A 20585-nucleotide genomic window follows, 5' to 3' on the forward strand; every position below is an offset into this window, starting at 1 on the left:
TCCCGTTGCCGACATGGTGCCGGTCTGCCACACGCTAGTATTTTTAACGCACACTTGTCTTTAGTTTTTTTTGTTTTGCTGAGCACTCTGCATCTACGTCTGTACTGCTCGAGCTCTAGAACCGAACTGTTTTTATGAGCATCCATATGATTGATCCGAGAATATATTCTATTTCCATAAATCAACCCAAAAGCTGATGAAACCGTTAAGTCGTCTCACATCAATAACACCCACAGACCGTTCGCAGGTGCTTCATGAGTATTCATTTCATGGTTTATCTTCTAGTAGAAATCATTTCAAACTCTTTGAAACCTTGCGTAAATGCTGCCCCATACGTGGTTGATTGAAATTCCCGAATATTTGACCAAATCCTCACCCGATTACAGAGAATTGTAAATAGCACGGATGTGGCAGGACATAAAAAGAGGTCATAAAATAACATTTTTTCTCTCGCTCTCTCTCTTTCAAACTACAACCGGAGTGGGCTCATGTTTAAATTAGCCATTCCCCGTAGCAGCGTAGCGTGCAGAACCCATCAAAGTTTCCCATCATCAGAAACCGAATCTTATTTTCCACCTACGTAACGCTTGCCCCCGGCCAGAGATTGAAGGTTGACGGTTGGCGGCCGTTTCGGGCTCGTACACACATACCGAAAGAGGATCGAATTGATTGACGGGACACTTTCGGCTCCGTAATGGAAAACAGATTTGGTCGAAGCTGTCGTCCCACCAATCAATGTACCGCCCAAATGCGGGTAAAAGGATGAAACGGCTTTACCCTGGGCCATCGTAAGTCCTGCCTTCGTCACCGGCAAGAGTTTGGACATGTTGTTTACGTGGAGTAGGAGCAGTTCAAACGTTGGCAATGTGCGACGGTTTAGAGTGAGTATCAAATTCCTTTTGTGGGGTTTGTATGTGTGCGGTTAGGAAAATTGGAGAAAGGAACATACAAACACACATCTCCTAGTACCTTCAAAAATAGCTGCTTGCCTGCAACAAAAATCTCAACATTTTCAAAACTGGCACGCGCCACCCCAAACTGCACGATATACAGTTTATCAGTTAAGCGTCGTGAAAGCACTTCACTTACTTTTGTCTGCTGATAAGTGTTATCTACTGCCATTTATATACTCGCACGCACACGTGGAGTGTCTTATCTGTTTCTTTAATTAAGACTCCCGCCATACCAATACCCGCAGAAGAGGGAATGAATTGTAGAAACTTCTCCGCTGTGACGGTGCAATTTTCAGGGATATTGTCAAGTCATTCCAGTTTGCGTTTGTACTGCGTCATGCTGTGACTGGCTGACAGTGGCTGGTGAATGGAACGCGATATGGGCGTGAGCCGGTCGTGTATTGGTGTTACTACGACACGCGTCGGTGAGTGATATGAGGGGTGCTTCACGATTTGAGACAAAAACAACGTTAAACTAGGTGGACTGTATAAAAAATAAACCATGTGGATCAGAAATGTCTAGACGGGGTTGTATAAGAACGTTTAAAACGCTGCAAAGGAATTAATTCACACCATTTCAACAGTATTGGATGAAAACAGTTAGATGTTTTCAAAATTTATTGTTATGTGAGCATAAAGCTATCCTTACACTTTTAATAAACACACAAAAATCGGATTTGATTTGAAGAAGTACTGCATAATACAAGTTATCACAATCAGTTGCAATCTTTATCAGCTTCTATGTTCTACGCGCATAGGGAAACCATCTTCTGGTGTAACAACTACAGTAGCAACAGCAAATTTGACCTTTGCCGGAGTTGTGGCCTGGAAATTGTACTTTGACAGCAATAAAACAAGCCCGATTTTGGACACAAACACACCTTGTCTAAGACCTACAGGAAATAAGAAAACACGGTCATGTTATTACTGTTAACAACTTTAGCCTCCAAAGCGATCTTACCAATGCAATTGCGAGGACCAGCTCCGAACGGATAGTACGCATCTGCATCGTAGTTCTTTGTGGCCTCGTCAAACCGCTCTGGAGAATAGAGCTCTGGATCGGGGAAGTACTTCTCGTTCATACTGATACTCAACAACGGTATGATCACCTGAGTTCCTTTGCGTATAACAACATCACTGTCCGGCACTTTGTAGTCGATCGTGCACTCTCGGTTCAAAATCGGCAAGCCCGGATACTTTCGAAGCGTTTCCTTCACGCACAAATCCAAGTACTTCATCTCTTTTATGTTCTCATACGTGATTTCGCCGTTATATCGCTCCATCATCTCGTCAATTTCTTGCTGCAGCTTTGCCATCGCTTCTGGATTGTGCGAAAGCTCGTGGAGCGTGAACGAGATCGTTGCTGTTGACGTTTCCGCACCGGCAATGTAAAACAGGAACACATTGGCCGCACACTGTTCGATTGAAAGTGCTTTCTCTGACCCATTTACAGCTTCACGACGCAGATCAATCAGCAGCTGAACAAAGTCTTTTCGAGTGATTTGATTCTTCTCGCGATGATCAATCTGATGAGTGATGATCTCCATCACAAAGCTGATCAACTCGGGAGGGAGCGATGTTATGCGGGTAAGCTTTAGTAGCCCAGGACAAATAAATACACCAGATGTTCGGAAGTTATCCATAAACTTTCTACTCTTAGTCAAACGCTGCAGTGTCGATAGGAAGGGATCTTCCGAGTTGTGAATACAGTTTGCCTCGAAGCCGAAGAACACCGAAGCGATCGTGTCGAGCACAAACCGTGACGCAATATCACGCATATCGGCGATCGCCTTCTCGTCCGCCACCTTGTTCATACGATCGATCAGCTTGTTGCCGACGTCCAGAAGAGTGGGGAGCATGTTACGCAGTTGTCCGGACGTGAAGGTCGGCGTGAGCTTCGCACGCAAGTTCTTCCACCGCTGACCGGGCAGAGCGAACAGATTGGCCGAGAAGGGATCGTGCTCTTCGTTGCAGTAGACACCGCGATCGTGAAAGTTCTGGAAGTCGTTTACCATAATACGCTTCGCGAGATGAGGATCGCGAATCAAGATAGCAGGGCGGAAGAACAGATAGATTCCCAGCAGACGGTCGGACGACTTGTGGTACAGGTTGTTGATGGCAATTCCGAATGATTCTTTCTTCTCTGCAACGGTGCGTATGTTGCCATACGGAATCTCTGGCTTTAGATGCGGAAGTCCATGCCTCTCCCAGTGAGAGTAGATGTAGCGGAGCACGAGAAAGATCACGGCCGCCACGAGCGCGAGAGTGTAAACAAACATTATGTCACTGCACCGTAATACGGCTTGCCGGATCGAAAACACTTGCAAACGGAACTGATGGCCTCCAAATTGTTTATGCTTCACGAACGAGGCCACAAAACACAATAACCATGGACATAGAAGACTGACAGTCTTTTATAGCGTTATGCAGAGAGAATTCGGATGAATGAGAGAGTGTGTGTGAGATGCGCAAGTAGTTTTTGGGAGATTTAAGTCTGTGTACGTGAAATCAATCATCAACATTTGGCTGTCGGCGTGTGTTTGTGTTGCGTCCAACAAAAATCTAATGCGAAGAACGAAACGATAGGAATGTGTTGTTGTAATCTTTAGTTTTTATAATATGCAATACAATAAACAAATGGAAGCTCGTTAATGCTAATTTAGGTGCCAGTTATTACTAAAATGTGATTTTTTTCCGATTTCATATGTAGCAATAATATTGACTACATTCTTCTTATTCGGTCATGGTCAAAGTTAGTTGCATTCTCGTTGTGACTCTTTGTGATGAAATTATATATGTTTTATCAGTAAAGAAAGCTTATCTTTTGCTTGCCACGATAAAGCAGAACAGTGATTATGATTGAAAAAACTCTTTTTTATTTTCATCCCATATTGCAATAGCTAGAACACATCTATAACTAGTTAACAATTTATAATGTAATACTTTGAAGTTTAGTTCATCACAATCAGTTGCAATTTATCTCACTTTCTATGCTCTATCCTCATTGGGAATCCAGCGTCTGGAGTGAGACCTACAGTAGCGGCGGCAAACTTTACCTTTGCAGGAGTTGTGGCCTGGAACTTGAACTTTGACAGCAAGAAAACAAGCCCGATTTTGGACACCAATACACCTTGTCGAAGGCCTATAGAAAAATGGAAAATACATTCAAATTAAAAACCTCAAACACTATTGTCTTTTAACGGTGTTATCTTACCGATGCAATTGCGTGGACCAGCTCCGAACGGATAGTACGCATCTGCATCGTAGTTCTTTGTGGCCTCATCGAATCGCTCTGGAGAATAGAGCTCTGGATCGGGGAAGTACTTCTCGTTCATACTGATACTCAACAACGGTATGATCACCTGAGTTCCCTTGCGTATCACAACATCACTGTCCGGCACTTTGTAGTCGATCGTGCACTCTCGGTTCAAAATCGGCAAGCCCGGATACTTTCGAAGCGTTTCCTTCACGCACAAATCCAAGTACTTCATCTCTTTTATGTTCTCATACGTGATTTCGCCGTTATATCGCTCCATCATCTCGTCAATTTCTTGCTGCAGCTTTGCCATCGCTTCTGGATTGTGCGAAAGCTCGTGGAGCGTGAACGAGATCGTTGCTGTTGACGTTTCCGCACCGGCAATGTAAAACAGGAACACATTGGCCGCACACTGTTCGATTGTAAGTGCTGCTTCCGAACCTTTATCAGCTTCACGACGCAGATCAATCAGTAGCTGCACAAAGTCTTTGCGAGTGATTTGATTCTTCTCGCGATGATCAATCTGATGGGTGATGATCTCCATCACAAACTTAATCAATTCAGGCTGGAGAGATGTCATGCGGGTAAGCTTCAACAGCCCAGGACAAATAAATACACCAGATGTTCGGAAGTTATCGATAAATTTTCGTCCCCGATTAGCACGGCGCAGTGTCGATAGGAAGGGATCTTCCGAGTTGTGAATACAGTTTGCCTCGAAGCCGAAGAACACCGAAGCGATCGTGTCGAGCACAAACCGTGACGCAATATCACGCATATCGACGATCGCCTTCTCGTCGGCCACCTTGTTCATACGATCGATCAGCTTGTTGCCGACATCCAGCAGGGTGGGGAGCATGTTACGCAGTTGTCCGGACGTGAAGGTCGGCGTGAGCTTCGCACGCAAGTTCTTCCACCGCTGACCGGGCAGAGCGAACAGATTGGCCGAGAAGGGATCGTGCTCTTCGTTGCAGTAGACACCGCGATCGTGAAAGTTCTGGAAGTCGTTTACCATAATACGCTTCGCGAGATGAGGATCGCGAATCAAGATAGCAGGGCGGAAGAACAGATAGATTCCCAGCAGACGGTCGGACGACTTGTGGTACAGGTTGTTGATGGCAATTCCGAATGATTCTTTCTTCTCGGCAACGGTGCGTATGTTGCCGTACGGAATCTCTGGCTTTAGATGCGGAAGTCCATGCCTCTCCCAGTGAGAGTAGATGTAGCGGAGCACGAGAAAGATCACGGCCGCCACGAGCGCGAGAGTGTAAACAAACATTATGTCACTATGCGGTTTACCGGGAGTAGATTAATGAACCAAAAACACTTGCAAACGAAACTAAAACTGCCTCCAAGTTCTTTATGTTTTACGAGCGAGGCCACAAAACACAATAACCATCGGCATAGGAGACCAACAGTCTTTTATATTATTTTGGAGAGAGATTCCGAAATGGTTCAAATGTGTTCGTTAGATGGGAAAGATGTTTTAGCTAGTATGTACTGGCATACATATTTTTAATGAAAAACGTATGGTTGTATGTGTGACGGTCAGCACTGTTTGGGTTATGTCTTAGACATCTTATCTGATACATGAAGCGATAGGAATGTGTGCTCTGGAAGCTTCCAGCTATCATGTGGAGCAGAACAAAGTGTTTGTGTTTGTGTAGGAACAAAACGTATCGTTTAAGAGTGCACGCGATTTTTTGTTTTCGCTATTTCTAATCCACAATTTAAAGGCCATTTATTATGATGAAGGTAGTAATTTGGAAACGGTATTATTTGACCACAAGGGTGTTCTTGAATGTTTCCACAAAAAATCGTTTACTTGATATTTTTATACCCAAGCAATTAAAGCTAATTTGATATGAAATATGTGCTCTAACATAACTCCTACCTAGCATGTTGTAGATTTACAAGCACACCGATGTACACGTTTACCAAGAGACCAATTATAAACGACAACAAGTAAGTTTTAATTCAAGTGATCTATTTTTATTATTGTAATTACGTGACGCACTGATCAAGAAATCGTTCCAGTCGAAGCCTGCCTTAGGCGCTCCATACTTTATGGGTTAAACTTTAAACCGAGTGTGTGACGTACCTGTGGCTCTGACGTACATTTCACGACTGTACCACGGAGGCGGTCTTGTTAATATGCATAAACAACTACATTTCAAGATGCTATCAGGTTTTGTATAATGTAAAAGGTTGTGCAATGTCGTGGTATAAGATAAAAGAACATACAAAGTAATAATATGTATATTTTATTGTAATATTTCATGTTCTGGTAACTAAAAGTAACTTAAAAAATAAATTTCAAACGGTGTTATATTTCCCTAATATCACAGCATATCTTGCTTAATGTTTAACACGATTCTCGATCCTCATTGGAAGGCCTCCCTTCGGTGCCAGTGTGATTGAAACGGGCTCAAACTTTATCTTCCTCGGAATGGTGGCCGAAAAGTTAAATCGGGACAGCATCATCACTAGCGCAATCTTTGACAACAACAACCCTTGCCGCAGACCTGCAATGAACCTTTTTGTAAAAGTGCTGTCTTTGTGAAGCATTTACCTCTACTTACCGATACAGTTGCGAGGGCCGGCACCGAACGGATAGTACGCATCTGCGTCGTAGTTCTTTGTGGCCTCATCAAATCGCTCCGGAGAGTACAGTTCCGGCTCGGGGAAGTACTTCTTGTTCATGCTAATCCCTAGCAGAGGGATAATCATCTGCGTGCCCTTGCGAATGACAGTGTCACTGTCCGGTACTTTGTAGTCGATCGTACACTCCCGATTCAGCACAGCCAATGCGGGATAGATTCGAAGCGTTTCCTTCACGCACAAATCCAGATACTTCATCCCGTTGATGTTATCGTACGTGATTTCACCGTGGTGTCGCTCCATCATCTCATCGACCTCTCGCTGAAGCTTAGCCATCGCCTCAGCATTGTGCGTCAGCTCGTGCAGTGTGAAGGTAATCGTACCGGTGGAAGTATCGGCCCCAGCACCGTAAAACAGAAACACATTGGCCGCACACTGTGCATCGGTGAGCGTTTCTTCCCCACTGCTACCAGCCTTGCGGCGCAGATCCGTTAGCATCTGGATAAAGTCCTTGCGCGTCACCTGGCCCGTCTCACGCTGGTGCAGATGGGAACTGATCACTTCCGTGGTAAACTTCTTCATCGGAGGCGACAGCGAATTGATGCCGGTAAACTTTAGCAGCCCAGGACACATAAAAACGCCGGCCGTTCGGATGTTGTTCATGAAGCTGTCCGGATTGTTAAGATCACGCAACGCCACACGGAACGCATCGTCGGGATCGTGCAGACAGTTTGCTTCGAAGCCGAAAAACACTGAAGCCACCACATCGAGCACGTAGCGCGAAACGATGTCACGCATGTCGACGAACTGTTTTTCGTTTGCCAAGCGCTCGAGATATTGCTCGAGCTTGCTGCCCACTGCCAGAAACGTTGGCAGCATGTGCCGTAGCTGGCCGGAGGTGAAGGTTGGTGTAAGCTTCGCACGCAGATTTTTCCACCGCTGGCCGGGCAGGGCGAACAGGTTGGCTGACATCGGATCACTGTGCTCGTTGCAGTAGACGCCACGGTCGTGAAAGTGCTGGAAATCGTTCACCATTATCCGCTTGGCGAGATGCGCATCCCGGACCAGGATCGCTGGGCGGAAGAACAGATACACTCCAACCAACCGTTCACTGGAACGGTCGTACAGATCGTTAATAGCCACATTGAAGGATTCTTTCTTTTGGGCTAGCACGCGTAGATTGCCGTAGGGAATTTCGGGCCTCAAATTCGGCAGCCCCTGTCGATCCCAGTACGAGTAGACGTACTTGAGGGCGAGGAAAACAAACGCCACGATCAGTCCGATCGTGTAAAGGATCATACTGACCGCAGCAAACGAAGGCTCGGGAGTTACTACGGGACACCTGGGATGGAGCTACTGAGCAAAACAGACGGCGGAACACTAGACGTACTCGCTTTTATAGACAAAACCGCACACGCGGGCGACTTAGCGATAGAAAGAAATAGAATGCGGTGGCGTGTCAATATTTAAAAACGCATCAGCCATACCGTCTCTCTTTCCTTCCCGTTTTAACCGGTTCGCTCGGTTACGTTGCGTACACAGCTCTTTCACTGTCAAGGGTTTCGTGACGACCGAGCCCATCCTGCCGTATGATTATCAGGACCGGGACGCAATGCTGCTCTCCCGCCGGCACGATTACATGCAGCGCGAACGTGGTGGTGAAATTTCCGATTGTCATTGTGTCATTATTTTCATCGCTGATTGTTTTGTTGATCATTGTTTAGAAGTTGATGTGGTCGGTACGATTAACCCATTCGGTTGTTGAGAAGGGGCTTAGACATTGAATGCATTGCTTTCATCAAAAGAAATTGATAAGAATATCAATCAATGGGAGCTCCGAAACTATACTTTCAACAAATATTGACTATGTAAACTGTTTAAAACAGGAAAACTCCCGACTCATCGTGTTGACAATCAGTACACCGAGGGATGAACCAGCTGCGTCTCAGACAAAACCACGCATTACATTATCAATTTCCCAACATGTAAACATTTGATGAAGAGCAGTCCTTGACCTATTACCGAAACTGATTGCATCCAAAAAGTGTGTTGGTAGGACAGGTTAGTTTTGAGATTAGTATAACATTATGTTCTTACATCTATCACCATCACAGAACCAAAGTTGGTCTAAGCTTGCCGTCTTAATCAGTGATTATTTAGTTTTCCCGTAAGTAGATTAAAGTCAATCAAGACCGACAGATTGTTGGATTTTAGTTCTGTTTCACCTAAGCCCTTAAATGAGAACCCTTATAGAGCATATGGTCGGAGTATTTCACGGCAAATTATTTAAATAATTGTAGCGGCATATTCATGTCATTTAAATTAGTACTTGTATATGTTGCTGTCAGTACTTGTATATATTTTCTTTATGTATAAATAACAAACCTACAAGATCCTTAGAACTGACAGGTTAATCCTAATACTTACCCTCTTGACGCTTCATTCACGTGGATGGAATTGAAATAAATGTTGTGCAAGTCACCGGTTGCTAATGCCTTTTATTGCCCAGTAACTCGGACATGTGGCTGTTATAAAATGGCGTTTGTGTGCGGGCATCAACTATGCCGCGCTCGTCTTATTGATACTGCAACATGTTTACTTGCGAGTCTCTTTCCAGCGAAATATATGAACATGGAGGAAAGGTATTTCATACTATATCGCGTCTCGCGCTAGATGCTCTAAAACCGAGTAAAACCATTCGTACGAAAGGAATTATTTGATTTCATTGGAACAGCTTCTCAGCGGTGTCTGCAGCGAAAGCAAAGTGATGACAACTTTCACAGCAGTAGCAGAACGCTCGAGATCAAATAGGAAAACTTGGAAAATTAATCTTTACTTGGTGGTTTTGCAAACTCGTTTCTCTTGAACGTGTACACAATTCGTCGAATCAATCTTCGTACTCCTCGTGACGTCAATGAAGCAGAAGTTGATGTAGCAAGAAGCGATCGTTTGAATTTTCATCTAGCACTGTCTGTGGTCCGGGGACCTGTTTTCTAGCCTAATGAAAATTCAATCACCTGCACATATTTTTATCACTTTAAAGCATTCCAAAGCTCCAACAGATCCAAAGGGACGGCTGGGAGGCCGGCCGTGCCCCCTTCGACGACTGCAGTTTAGTGTCGATTTCCCACAGATGCCGCTAGGGTCGTTTATCATTGGCAATAGGCAACGAGCTGTAGGGACGTTATTCACCACCGTGACGTGACGCACACACGGGCACACGGAGTGAGCACGATTAAGCTTCCTTGAGCACGCCGGCCGCGATGGGACGACACGTCCAAGAGTTGATGATTGATGGGACGGTTTTGGTAGCGGAGGCTGGTTGCGCCTCACTTCACAGCACAGTGGCTAGCAGTGACGTCGGTGCGAGTGTCCACCAGTGCAGGCACGCGTAACAGAGCGAGGTGTTGGGAGTGTGTGTGTTATTGCAAACGATCTAAACAACAGTGCAGGAGAGGGTCAGCGGGGCTAGGTAAACATCTTTCTTCATTCATTGCAAGTAAGCGTACAGTGTTGAAAATTGTATTAGGTGCATTCAATATTTTGATAGTTGTAGTTAATGGTGGTTCTTTAATACACAGAAGCACCCGGAATGTCTTAACTAAACAAACAAAAACATAACAACAAAACACAACAAATAACATCTACAGTCCGGCAAAGCAATTTGTTACGCACTGTGGCTTTTGGTTCGCCTTCGGTTCGTACTAATTCATCCGAAAGAACCGTTCACTACTTGCTACTGGTCACGCGAGCACGTAACGGTCGGACCCCCCGTGTGGGACACACTCGACGGTTTGTTCACGCGTTATCTTTACACCGAACGATGATACGCCTCCCTGCGCTGTCGCTGCGTTATTCATGAGTGTGCGTGTGCTATATGAACGCGCAGTGTGCCGCGGTTGCCGTACGAACGCGCCGAGCGCAGGTTATTTATACGTTCGTTGATAATTTAATTAAACCGTAGGTTCTATGCTTTTGTTTTGTTTTCGCCTTTGCGCCGTACGTTAAACATCAATTCGAGCACTGCACGGGAAGGTAGTAGGAAAAAATGTAGAGCAATGTTTTTGTGTGTTCTTTTGTTGTTGTTGCAATAACAGAGCAGGCTTCCATCCTGCCAGATTTGATTAAGATAAGCAAGGTTGAAAAGTAATCGAGCGAAATTGGCTCTATGAAATGGATGAGAAATAACACTCGATGGAACTCCAGAAGATGTCGGTAAAATGATGAAAAAAGATTTGCTCGTTGATTGACCCCGACGTGATTTGAACACGCAACCTTCTGATCTGGAGTCAGACGCGCTACCGTTGCGCCACGGAGTCTTCGATGTGGGTGAGCCGCTAGTAATGGATTAGGTTGTTGGGTAGATATCTAAAAAAAGCGCACGAGTAAAATAGCATCCAAGGCTAAGTAGACGTTCGTCTACTTTTAAATTTTATTATATTGATTACTGTTTATAGAATTCTTGTGGTTTACCTAAGTAAGAGATTTATTTAAATTTTCTTAAGATGAATGTAAATACAGGTTTGTTTTAGCCAAAATAATTTATTCGCCTAATATGTGGCTTAAAATGCAAGAAAATAAATTCAATCGTATTTCTTTAAATTACTTAATTACGAGAAAAATTGCAGCTGTTTGCTCTGACGCTGAAATAAAAATTACGTACAATTCTGCTGTAACTTACTCGCACCTCCACTGAAACTTGCTTCCCACGATGGTCAAGATGGGAGACAAGGAATGGGAAAAATGTGTCACTGCTAGTGAGATACCATTAATTATAAGCTAAAGCAGTACCGTTTCCCGTCTGCCGACGCCCTTCCCGCACCGGTTCGTTCGATTCCCATTGCAAACCGGTTCCTTTTCGTGCTGTTTGTGAAATGTTACGAGTATCTTTCCACCTTTTATCGTCCGGGCACAGGCCGAGCATTGCCCATTATCCTTTCACGGGAAGGATTCCGTTTGTTTACGTAGTTGTTTGCGAGGACAAATGTTTGCACCGTTCGTATCGTTTTACTGGCGCTTTTTGTTTTGCTTTTGTTCGCTCCCGCTCATCAGCACTGTTTAAATTTATCTTCTTTTCGTAGAAGGAAGATTTTCGTAATTTTTCCAGATTATCGTAATGGAGCTCGTACTTTGCTTCGGGGTGAGAATTTAAATTAAAAAGATCCTGTAATTAAACCGAAATGCGCGATTCCAAGAACGTTTATGTTTTGTGATATATTTTGCCACATTTTGTCTGAATGGAGCTGGAAATTTTCATTTAAATTTTATGTTAGAACATTAAAATGAGTTACACAGTTTGAGACGCATTTCCATCACACTTTAAATACAAGATATATAGACTGTTACACAAGAAAGCACAATAAAACAAACTATTTGATGTAATAAAACACCGCAAATCACGCATTTACCGCTTTGCCACTGCCAAAATCAATGCCCCATTACGGGCAATAGATTCTTACCGACCACCATTATCGAAAGATGGAACACGATTTTCTTTCAAATGGACAGTGATTTGGTTTCCGCCGATCGGTTTCATCATTGCCCAAGTGGTCCGAAATCGCACAATAACGATGACCGTCAAACGATTGCCTCGGTGCAGAAAGAAACGACCACGGGCCGGGAGAATCACGGCAATTCACTTCTTTATGGGAATTGCCCGCCTCGGCAGGTGCCTGTGGAACGGATCCAACCGAGGGCCAGTTTAGTGTAATGTAATGTGATACTTTCGTTCTCGGGCAGGTCAGGCAGGGAATTTAGTGCTCATAAACCTCCCCCAAAATGGTGTCAGCTTTGGATTCACGGGGCCCTTTCCCAACCGCGTCGAAGAGGCCCGTAGTAAACATTCGGTAAATCATTCGGGATGTGGGCGAGCAACGGAGCTCAATTTGGGGAAAATGATCGATCGAAGCTGACGGAAGCAAATCAGACGCTAAATCAACTCACCAATTTGCGATCCCTCGATGGTGGCACAATGTTTTATGTTGATCTTTCACACTTGTCCCATCGATTCCTTACACCGATTGACTGTTAATAATGTTTCTCGTTTCTTATTTCAGGGCTTCAGCGCGGCTAATCCAGCAGAGGAAGAGAGGAGATCAGAGCAAAAACAAACAAACAAAACGCTTTAAGGATAAAATAAAAGCAGGGTTTTTTTCTCTGCCTACCCAATCAACGGTCTAAACGAGTCGGCAAACGGGCTTCACTCAAACCGAAAACCATCCAGCCAACCAGGAAACGTCAGAAATAATCAGCAAACATGGCGGCCACGATGCGAACCGGAGGTAAGTGGAATCGAATGGCGGGAGCTCGAGGCTGCTGGCAGCAGGGACTGAGATTTATGAAACTCAAAGGATACGCCGTCCATCCGGGACACGGACCATTCGGGGTCGGTATGATTTCCTGTTTGTAAATGGTGGCTGATGTGTACACAACGCAGGGCAAAACGGCCATTGTGTGTGTGCGTCAGGCCATCTTCCTTCGTCTTTCCCTGTTCCACTCGATTTGGGATCGGCGATTTCCGTTGATCCCTAAAACACGCCACGCCACGATGAGGTTGAGTGTGAAAAAATATTGATTCAAATATTGAAACGAACGTGACGACGGAGCACTTCCGACCGGGAAGGATACCTTTGTTTTTTTTTTCCAGTCCTTTTTCTCTCTCTCTCTTCTCCCACAATTCTCTCCCAAGTCTCTGAGCAGTTTCAAAAGCACTTGGGACTTGGACCTGAAACACACATTGATCGATGATAATGGTAATGATGGTGATGATCATCATTCTAGGAAGGGCTTCTTGCAGGCGAAGGTGGGAAGCTTTTTATGGTTTAGTGGCGTGTGTATGTTTTTTTCTCTTTTCCGACGTAGGTTTTCGCTTTTGATTGTTTGTGCTTACAATTACATCATTAATTCTGGTCGGCTTGCTGAGTGGTGGATTTCAGGCCTATTTGTTTTTGTTTTTTTTTCTTTATTGGTGGGGGTATATGTGGTCTTTTGATTTCTGCGGCATGAGTAATGGACCAGGAAGTAAGCACTTTTCCGTAGACTAAACCCTTAAGTGGATAGTCATTTTGCTGAGTGTGTGGGATTAAGCGCGCCTGCGAGGTGGTCTTGCACGTTGTGGTGATTGTGGAAATTTATTGCCCGGACCGTAAGCTCACATACCTGATTACTGGAATTATTGGAATGTTTGGCATAGCCTCTCAGGCTTGGGATGCTTTGGCCTTTTCTAGAGTGAATATAATTCCATTGATTAGGATTAACAAGGACCAGAAGCAGATATTCTTAAGTATTTTTGTACAAAAAATGTCCTTAAAATATAATAAATTTATATCATTCTAGCAGACTACTTTAGTTTTCAAATTTAAATCGAGAAATTGAGAGTGCTCTCGGGAGGTAAGCCTTCAAACTCAACCAGCAAAATGAGCTAAAAGGGATAAAACAACCAACCAAAAGATCCGCTCAACCACACGTACGCCCCAACACGGTTGCTAACGACAACCTGATGAATGCCGGGTACTATCCGCCGTGTCAAATCGTATTAAAGTAGAACACCCCCTCGTACACATACACCACCGTCGACAGCGATGTCACCGGTCCGACCCTGAGGCATAATTTCACGCGCTTGCCAATTTCCATTCTGGCAGATGGAAAGAAAGAAAGAAGGACCGGGGTGTCGACACTGTCGCCTGCTGCGAGACCGGCTCGTTTTCCGGTGCACTGCGAAAAGCATGTCACATCTCAGCTGAATTCAAACGGGGCGTATCACGAACGCCCCCCTCGGTGCGGGCCGGCCGGCACAGTTCGTAACGCTAACGCGACACCGAGACACCTCGGCACAGGAGCATTGATCTAATCCCGGCTCGAACACACAGTGGCAGGCAGCATCGGTTTGCTTGGTCGCGTCGGACGGTCGTGTATAACGACGAAACGCACTTGAACCCGCGAGATGGGTGTTGAACATTAGCTGCAGAAGCCTGTTTTTCGCTGTACTTGTTGTGCTGTTGCTCATGCCATTATCCGGCTCGCTTATCCGCACTCGAGGGAGCGCTCGTTGGTGTGCTGCTGCACGGTAATTAGGCTAATTAATGTTTCACGTACGCAGAAAAATTAAATTTCATCTCCAGGGTGACCAGCAGTAGCAGTAGCAGCAGCACCTCTACATCCTACCAAGTGACGAGTTTTAGAGTGTTTTTCTCACTCAAGAGGGATTTTTTTAAATTTTATTTCACGCTGGCACCATGTGTTTGGTCAGCTAAAAGCTTCTCAACAATCACAACCATCGCTATCGGGGAGGGTTCTGGGAGCTTCACCCAGAACGTGTGGATCGGGAGATTAGTGGTTGCCCTGGGAACGTTGAAACTCGAGCTCAACCTTATATCTCGATCCTCGGCACACTTTGATGTGCTTGACACTGGCTTTGGTATCCGTTTTTTGCCACTTGAACCATGTGAAATAATTACCCTAATGAAGAGCTGGGCTCTTGACGCGCCTGCAAGTGAGCTTCAAAGCTCGAGCAGCTGACCATGAGCGTAAGCTGGGCTTTATTATTTTCTATCGCTTGTAGTGCAGCCGCTGTTGTCACCTTTGGTGTCAAAGTGGCTTAATGAAGCAGCTTTTAGGCATTTGATTGCCCGTTGATGTGTTGTTGACCAACTTTAATAAATTTTGCATAAAAATAGAGTCATCATGGGTATGCAGCTTAGCTGAAACGTCTGTTAACATGATGCAATATTTCTCAAGAATTTTATAAAACCAGTAAGTTTCTTCAAGGTATCAGCAACATTTTGTAGTTTTTTAGCTCCATTGCCCTCAGGAACAGGGGATGTTTTTGACAAAAACTGTTGTCACAAATAGTTTGTAATCTTCCTTCCATGATCTGGCTATTCATTTTGTGTGGTGTTGTCTCCTGTTTTTGGTTAATATTTTGTGTTAATTATGAGCCAAAAAAAAAAAAAAAACACACACACACACACACACACACACACACATACACACACACTAAAACAACATTGTGATAATATTCATGAAGCGTTCGTTTAATTTGTACCAACTATGGCTTGCCATCGATCGATCAGAGTGCAGCGAACCGAATGCATGCGCTCAGCACGCGGCTCCCTAAAGCAAACAGTAGTTTAATTTTGCTAACCACGTAATCGTGTCCCTAGCGTCCATCAACACTCGTTGCAAACGTTTGCGGGGGTTCTCCCCCATTTTCTCACCTCACGAAAATTAACCACCACCAAACTGACTGATACACGCACACATACAATCGGGTGCATTCTGCGGAAAATTAATTGCTTACACAAACGAAACTCTCGCCAAACCCCCACGCGCGCGTGTATGTGATTGTACGTTCACTGGGCAGGATAATTAGCGAACGAACGTGTTTTTGCTGTCCACGTGTAGCATATGCACACGATCAACGCTTTGGTGGGGACAACAATTTAACTATATTTCGTTTTTTGTTGCTGTTGCTTTTTCCCCATGCGAATGAAAAGCTTCTGGTCTGGTGGTGCAATAGAAATTATGATGTGAGTGCATTGTGCAGAACGCTGAAAAGCTTACTAAAGTTGGCAACAAAAAGTGGGAATTTCCAGCTACTTTTACCAACCGCTGATTTGAAAAGGAACGAGCTGACAATCGATTTGCTGCTAGTTTGACTTCATGTTTGCAGGGTAGATGTGTGTTCATAATTTGCCCAATTGTCGTTTGGTGTAACTTGCTCCTGTTTATTCACATTTCCATTCACCACACACCAAAGCGAAGTTGTTCTTCCCTTTCGCCTCTGTATGCCCTTTCTTTTGACCGCTTCTGTAGCATCGCTTTATAACAAAATCGATCTCGAGTGCATTTGAATGCGACACGAAAGCGCATTCTGACTCGTTCGTTTCGCCCATGCTGCCACCACCCGCACGCTTGGGTCACGTAACGAAGCTGGCAGTCAGTGCCGAAGGCTAGCAGGCACCACGTCGTAAGGATACACTTCCTGCCGGCGCACGCGGTCGTTTCGGTGCAGCTGTGTCTCGGGCTCTGGCCGCTGGCGTACGTGCTGCAGTAAAAATCGGGAACGGGCGCCGGTGCTGCTGTGAAAACTGCTGATTATGCATCGATGCTTTCATTCCGATATCAATCGAGCAGTCGGCAGCGGTCGGTACCGCATTTGCATTTCCTTTTTGCGTTCGGTTTCACTATTGCCACGTGTCTCACACGTCAAAGGGTGATGACGCAAAATGGGGGCGCCCCTGTAAGAGTGCAACGACAATTTATAGCCGGAGGGTTCGGTTTTGGGCGGGTGTAAGAAGTATTGCCTCCGTTTGCGCTTCGTTATTGCAATAATGCATCGGTATTTTACACACAATACAGAGGGAAATGTTTTTTCAATGGAATTCACTACAGTCAACGAGAGCAAAGCCAAGAGCAAGAGGGAGAGCAGATCCGGTATGCATATCGGAATATCAGCTGCACCCTGCTGTGCATTGTGCACTGGGTGCCCTTTATTCCCGATTCCGGGGACGGTGCCATTGATCTTACGGTACGGGGGAGTTGATGCAGCAGAGCCCGGGCTCTGGCACGTCGACTGGTTTTGATGGATGCGGTTGAACAATGCGGCTCTCCTGCAAATGGGGGGGGGGGGGGGGGGAGGGGGTTGGGTAAAGCCGTTAATGGGCTTTTCGCAGGTGTGAAGCGCTTGGCATCGAGTATTGTTCTAAGCGAGTGCACGCTTTGGCTCCGCCCTTGCTCAACAAGTGCATGCCGATCTGGGGCCAAATGGTACCACACAGATTAACAAGCTTTTTGTTCGGATTGGTCCTTTTGATGGGGGCATTAGGTGCAACGGATTCAATGGAGGGAAACGGGTTTAAAGTGGGTGTGTAGTAATTGATATAATGCTTTGAATGACAATGTTGAATTGGACAGCAAGTGGTCATTAAAAATGATTGCTCGTAACTTCCACTTAATTCTATTTTTCAAAATTATTTATTGCATTCGATGCTTTATAATGTCGTTATGAATAGTGCAAATCAGCAAGAACCCATAAAAAAGGTCCTTTTACTTGTGAATATTTATGTCTTTGTCTTGGTTTTAGTTCTCTATTTTAATATTTGCAGTTGAAAAGGAGATTTTTTCCAAAGTTTTATTATTTATTTTAAATCTTTAAATGAGTCAAAAATAAAAATAAATAACTAAAAAAATTTAAAAAAAACTATGGAGACGCCTGGTGCTTCTTAAATTCGCATTAAAGGAAACGCCTGGAATTTAATAAGAACGTTTTCCAATATAATCCACCATGCGGGGCTAATAATTTTACGAACCATTTCCAGTCGAGCCTCCTCTCCCTATTAACCTTCAAAAAAGCACACACCGCAAAGAAGAAGCAAGGAGCAAAAACATCCCCATCGAAACCTCCCACACGGCCCGGATGCTGTTTGGCAACATTGCATCCGCCCTAGTATTGGTGCCCGTATTCGAAACGCGTGTGTTTTAGTGTACGTGCGAGCGGGCCGCTGCTTCAGAATGGAATGGAAGAAACGCCCGGACACACAAACACATGCTACACACGCTGCTTCACTGCTTCACGGTTGACCGTCCCGGCCCGTCAGACATTCACCACTCCATTCCCACCACCAGGATGGAGGACACAAAACGAGACCGAAAAGCCCGAACGCAGGCCCGAAATAGCTCATCTGTTTTGTGGTGAGTTTGTTGTTGCTGCGGCGCCTGCATCCTCCCTGCGTCCTCGTGGATGCTGTGGTGAATATCGTACGGCTGGGTGGCGCGAGAGTCTGCCACAGAGCAGCTCTCTCGCTCTCACGCTCTCCGCACGCGTTCGTTCGCTGGTGTGTTGGTGAGCGGAGGGCAGACACACTCTGCTTGGCAGATGAGTGTTTGCGCTCGTGTAAAAGCTTGCGCTCTCTGCCTGCTGTTGCTGCTGCTCCTGCTGCACCCCGTCTCTCCCGCCGAACCAACCGAAGCCGGAGACGAACAACATTGACAGGATTGACAGTATCCGAATCGTGGGGCATCTACGACTGTTATTGTTTTGGTCCGAGGAGCACCAATCTGTGTGTGTGTGTGTGTGTGTGTGTGTGTGTGTGTGTGTGTGTGTGTGTGTGTGTGTGTGTGTGTGTGTGTGTGTGTGTGTGTGTGTGTGTGTGTGTGTGTGTGTGTCAGTGTGTCAGTGTGGTGTGTTTGGTTGCGTGAATGCACAAGCCAAACAAATGCTGGCTGGCTTTTGTAGTAGCTCGCTCTCGGTTTGCGTTATTTTATTGCACTCTCTTCTTTCGCTCCCTGCACAATGATTCCAATATTTTTGGCTCTTTGCCATGGGCTGGCGTGGACATTGTTGGAATCTACTTCGCCCCATTAACCCATTCGAAGGGTCACCGTGTTTCGTGAGTGTTTTGTGCTGTGGTACGTTGAGGAGTAATTGTTATACAGGCTGTTAAATAATAGAAGAGACCGATATATTGAACTTAATTAACTGATTTAATGAAGTTTTATATGATTTTATTGGAACAAATTCTTGAACAACTTTAAGCATCTTATCAAATTGTCTTACCATCTTGAACCAAACCGGTCGTTGGTTAGCGTCAACATCCACAGCCAATTGATATATCTCCCTGCCCGGAGAGGGACTATCCCGATAGTAAGCAGAGGAGTAACGTCGCGAGAGAATCCTAGCCAATGCTAGAGAACCAAACCTCACCTGGAAAAGTGATGAGCGCTGCCACGGTGTGAGCCATGTCGCGTGAGATGAATCATCCTTCACCCTCATCTCGCCTACTATCCTATCTGCTGCTGTCATCCCACAACAACACAACGTTCTCACGCAAAACGGTTTCATCTCACCACGCACCGCGGAGCGGACTGACGAAAGTCTCACTACCAATGGGAAACATAGTGCAGTGTGGCACGGTTTTTTGCTGGACACGGAAGTGAAAAACCCCAGGCACCATGTGCATGCTGCTCCCGCCCGGTTAAAGCACATCCTTCACATCGTTGTGTGAGTTATCGCACAATTTCCTCTCCGCACACGGGCGACTCAGTGTGTGTGTGTGTGTCACGTTTGTTGTCTTCAGGCGATGATCGTCCCACACACACGGTGTGTGGCGTTTCGCTGCGAGCGGTCTTAGTGAGTGACGTCACGGCGGTCGGAAAACACGTACCTGCACGGGGCGTCATTCTTCGCCGTGCCGTGTGTGTGCCGTGTGGAGTCGAACACTATTCGTGCCCAAACCCGTGCGCCGTGTGTGCTCTCGTGCGTGAAGAAGATGGATTCTCTTCGCGTGTGTGTGTGTGTGTGGCAGTTTGTGTGAAGCGCTTTTCCGACCCAAACGGTGTGTCATCCATTCTTGTGCTTGTGCTGGCAATCTGCCAGCAAAAGGAAACTAAGCTGTGGAATATCCCGAGTGCGTGCGTGTGTGTGTACGCGTTCGATGGGTTACGGGGCAATTCAGGCGTAATCTGTTGCCATACGTGAGGCGGAAAAGTCACGACCTGTAAAAAACCCCGGGAGCACGGGCAGAATTGAACAAAAAACATCGTGCGTCACATTGTGGGAAGTTTGAAATTTCATTGCACCGATCCTGCTAGCTAACAAGCTGTGACCTTTTACGAAGATGGAAAACCTTCCTACCAAGTGATTCAAGCATAACTAGACAAAACCATACCAAAAAAGCTCGTGAAATGATCTAATGGCAAGCGTGCAGAAGAAAAAAAAAAGAAGTTTCCATTTTCATGGCTCATTTAACGTCGGTGGGAGAAAAAGAAGCAAGCAGAAA

At 45.4% G+C, this 20585-nt stretch overlaps 3 protein-coding genes and 1 non-coding gene across 9 annotated transcripts in view; 1 reads left to right on the forward strand and 3 right to left on the reverse strand.

Annotated features, from left to right (window-relative positions):
- The window catches only part of LOC120957042 (uncharacterized), a 117924-nt gene that overhangs the window by 35112 nt on the left and 62227 nt on the right, over positions 1–20585 (forward strand). For 5 of the 6 annotated variants that reach the window (XM_049609120.1, XM_049609119.1, XM_049609121.1 and 2 more), the window contains one exon: positions 12864–13088. In XM_049609120.1, the coding sequence (XP_049465077.1) occupies positions 13064–13088 (25 nt within the window). In that variant the 5' untranslated portion in view covers positions 12864–13063. Of the gene's footprint in view, positions 1–12863; positions 13089–19413; positions 20142–20585 lie in introns of those variants that run through there. The other variant, XM_049609122.1, reaches the window with a different exon arrangement.
- LOC120956680 (cytochrome P450 6d3) lies at positions 1540–3440 on the reverse strand. The gene is made up of 2 exons (XM_040378350.2): positions 1915–3440; positions 1540–1846 (listed from the first exon to the last, which is right to left on the reverse strand). Exons 1-2 carry the CDS (start codon positions 3230–3232, stop codon positions 1686–1688), a joined length of 1479 nt encoding a protein of 492 aa, XP_040234284.2. The 5' UTR covers positions 3233–3440; the 3' UTR covers positions 1540–1685.
- LOC120960051 (cytochrome P450 6d3-like) lies at positions 3807–8199 on the reverse strand. The gene is made up of 4 exons (XM_049610678.1): positions 6789–8199; positions 6570–6731; positions 4168–5517; positions 3807–4095 (listed from the first exon to the last, which is right to left on the reverse strand). The coding sequence occupies exons 1-4, from the start codon at positions 8104–8106 to the stop codon at positions 3935–3937; spliced, it is 2991 nt and encodes a 996-aa protein (XP_049466635.1). The 5' UTR covers positions 8107–8199; the 3' UTR covers positions 3807–3934.
- Positions 11055–11126, reverse strand: Trnaw-cca (transfer RNA tryptophan (anticodon CCA)). The gene has a single exon. It is a non-coding gene; the product is annotated as a tRNA-Trp (tRNA).

Source organism: Anopheles coluzzii, chromosome 3 (genome assembly GCF_943734685.1).
Source record: "Anopheles coluzzii chromosome 3, AcolN3, whole genome shotgun sequence".
Classification (NCBI taxonomy): domain Eukaryota; kingdom Metazoa; phylum Arthropoda; class Insecta; order Diptera; family Culicidae; genus Anopheles; species Anopheles coluzzii.

Bases quoted from the DNA above. Each gene is read 5' to 3' on its own strand.
- LOC120956680 (XM_040378350.2), bottom strand. From the start codon at position 3,232: ATGTTTGTTTACACTCTCGCGCTCGTGGCGGCCGTGATCTTTCTCGTG. The intron at 1,847-1,914 runs GTAAGATCGCTT...TATTTCCTGTAG, and splicing joins TGGTCCTCGCAATTGCATTG to GTCTTAGACAAGGTGTGTTT.
- LOC120960051 (XM_049610678.1), bottom strand. From the start codon at position 8,106: ATGATCCTTTACACGATCGGACTGATCGTGGCGTTTGTTTTCCTCGCC. The intron at 5,518-6,569 runs ATTAAGCAAGAT...TTTTGGTTCATT, and splicing joins GATCGAGAATCGTGTTAAAC to AATCTACTCCCGGTAAACCG. The intron at 4,096-4,167 runs GTAAGATAACAC...ATTTTTCTATAG, and splicing joins TGGTCCACGCAATTGCATCG to GCCTTCGACAAGGTGTATTG.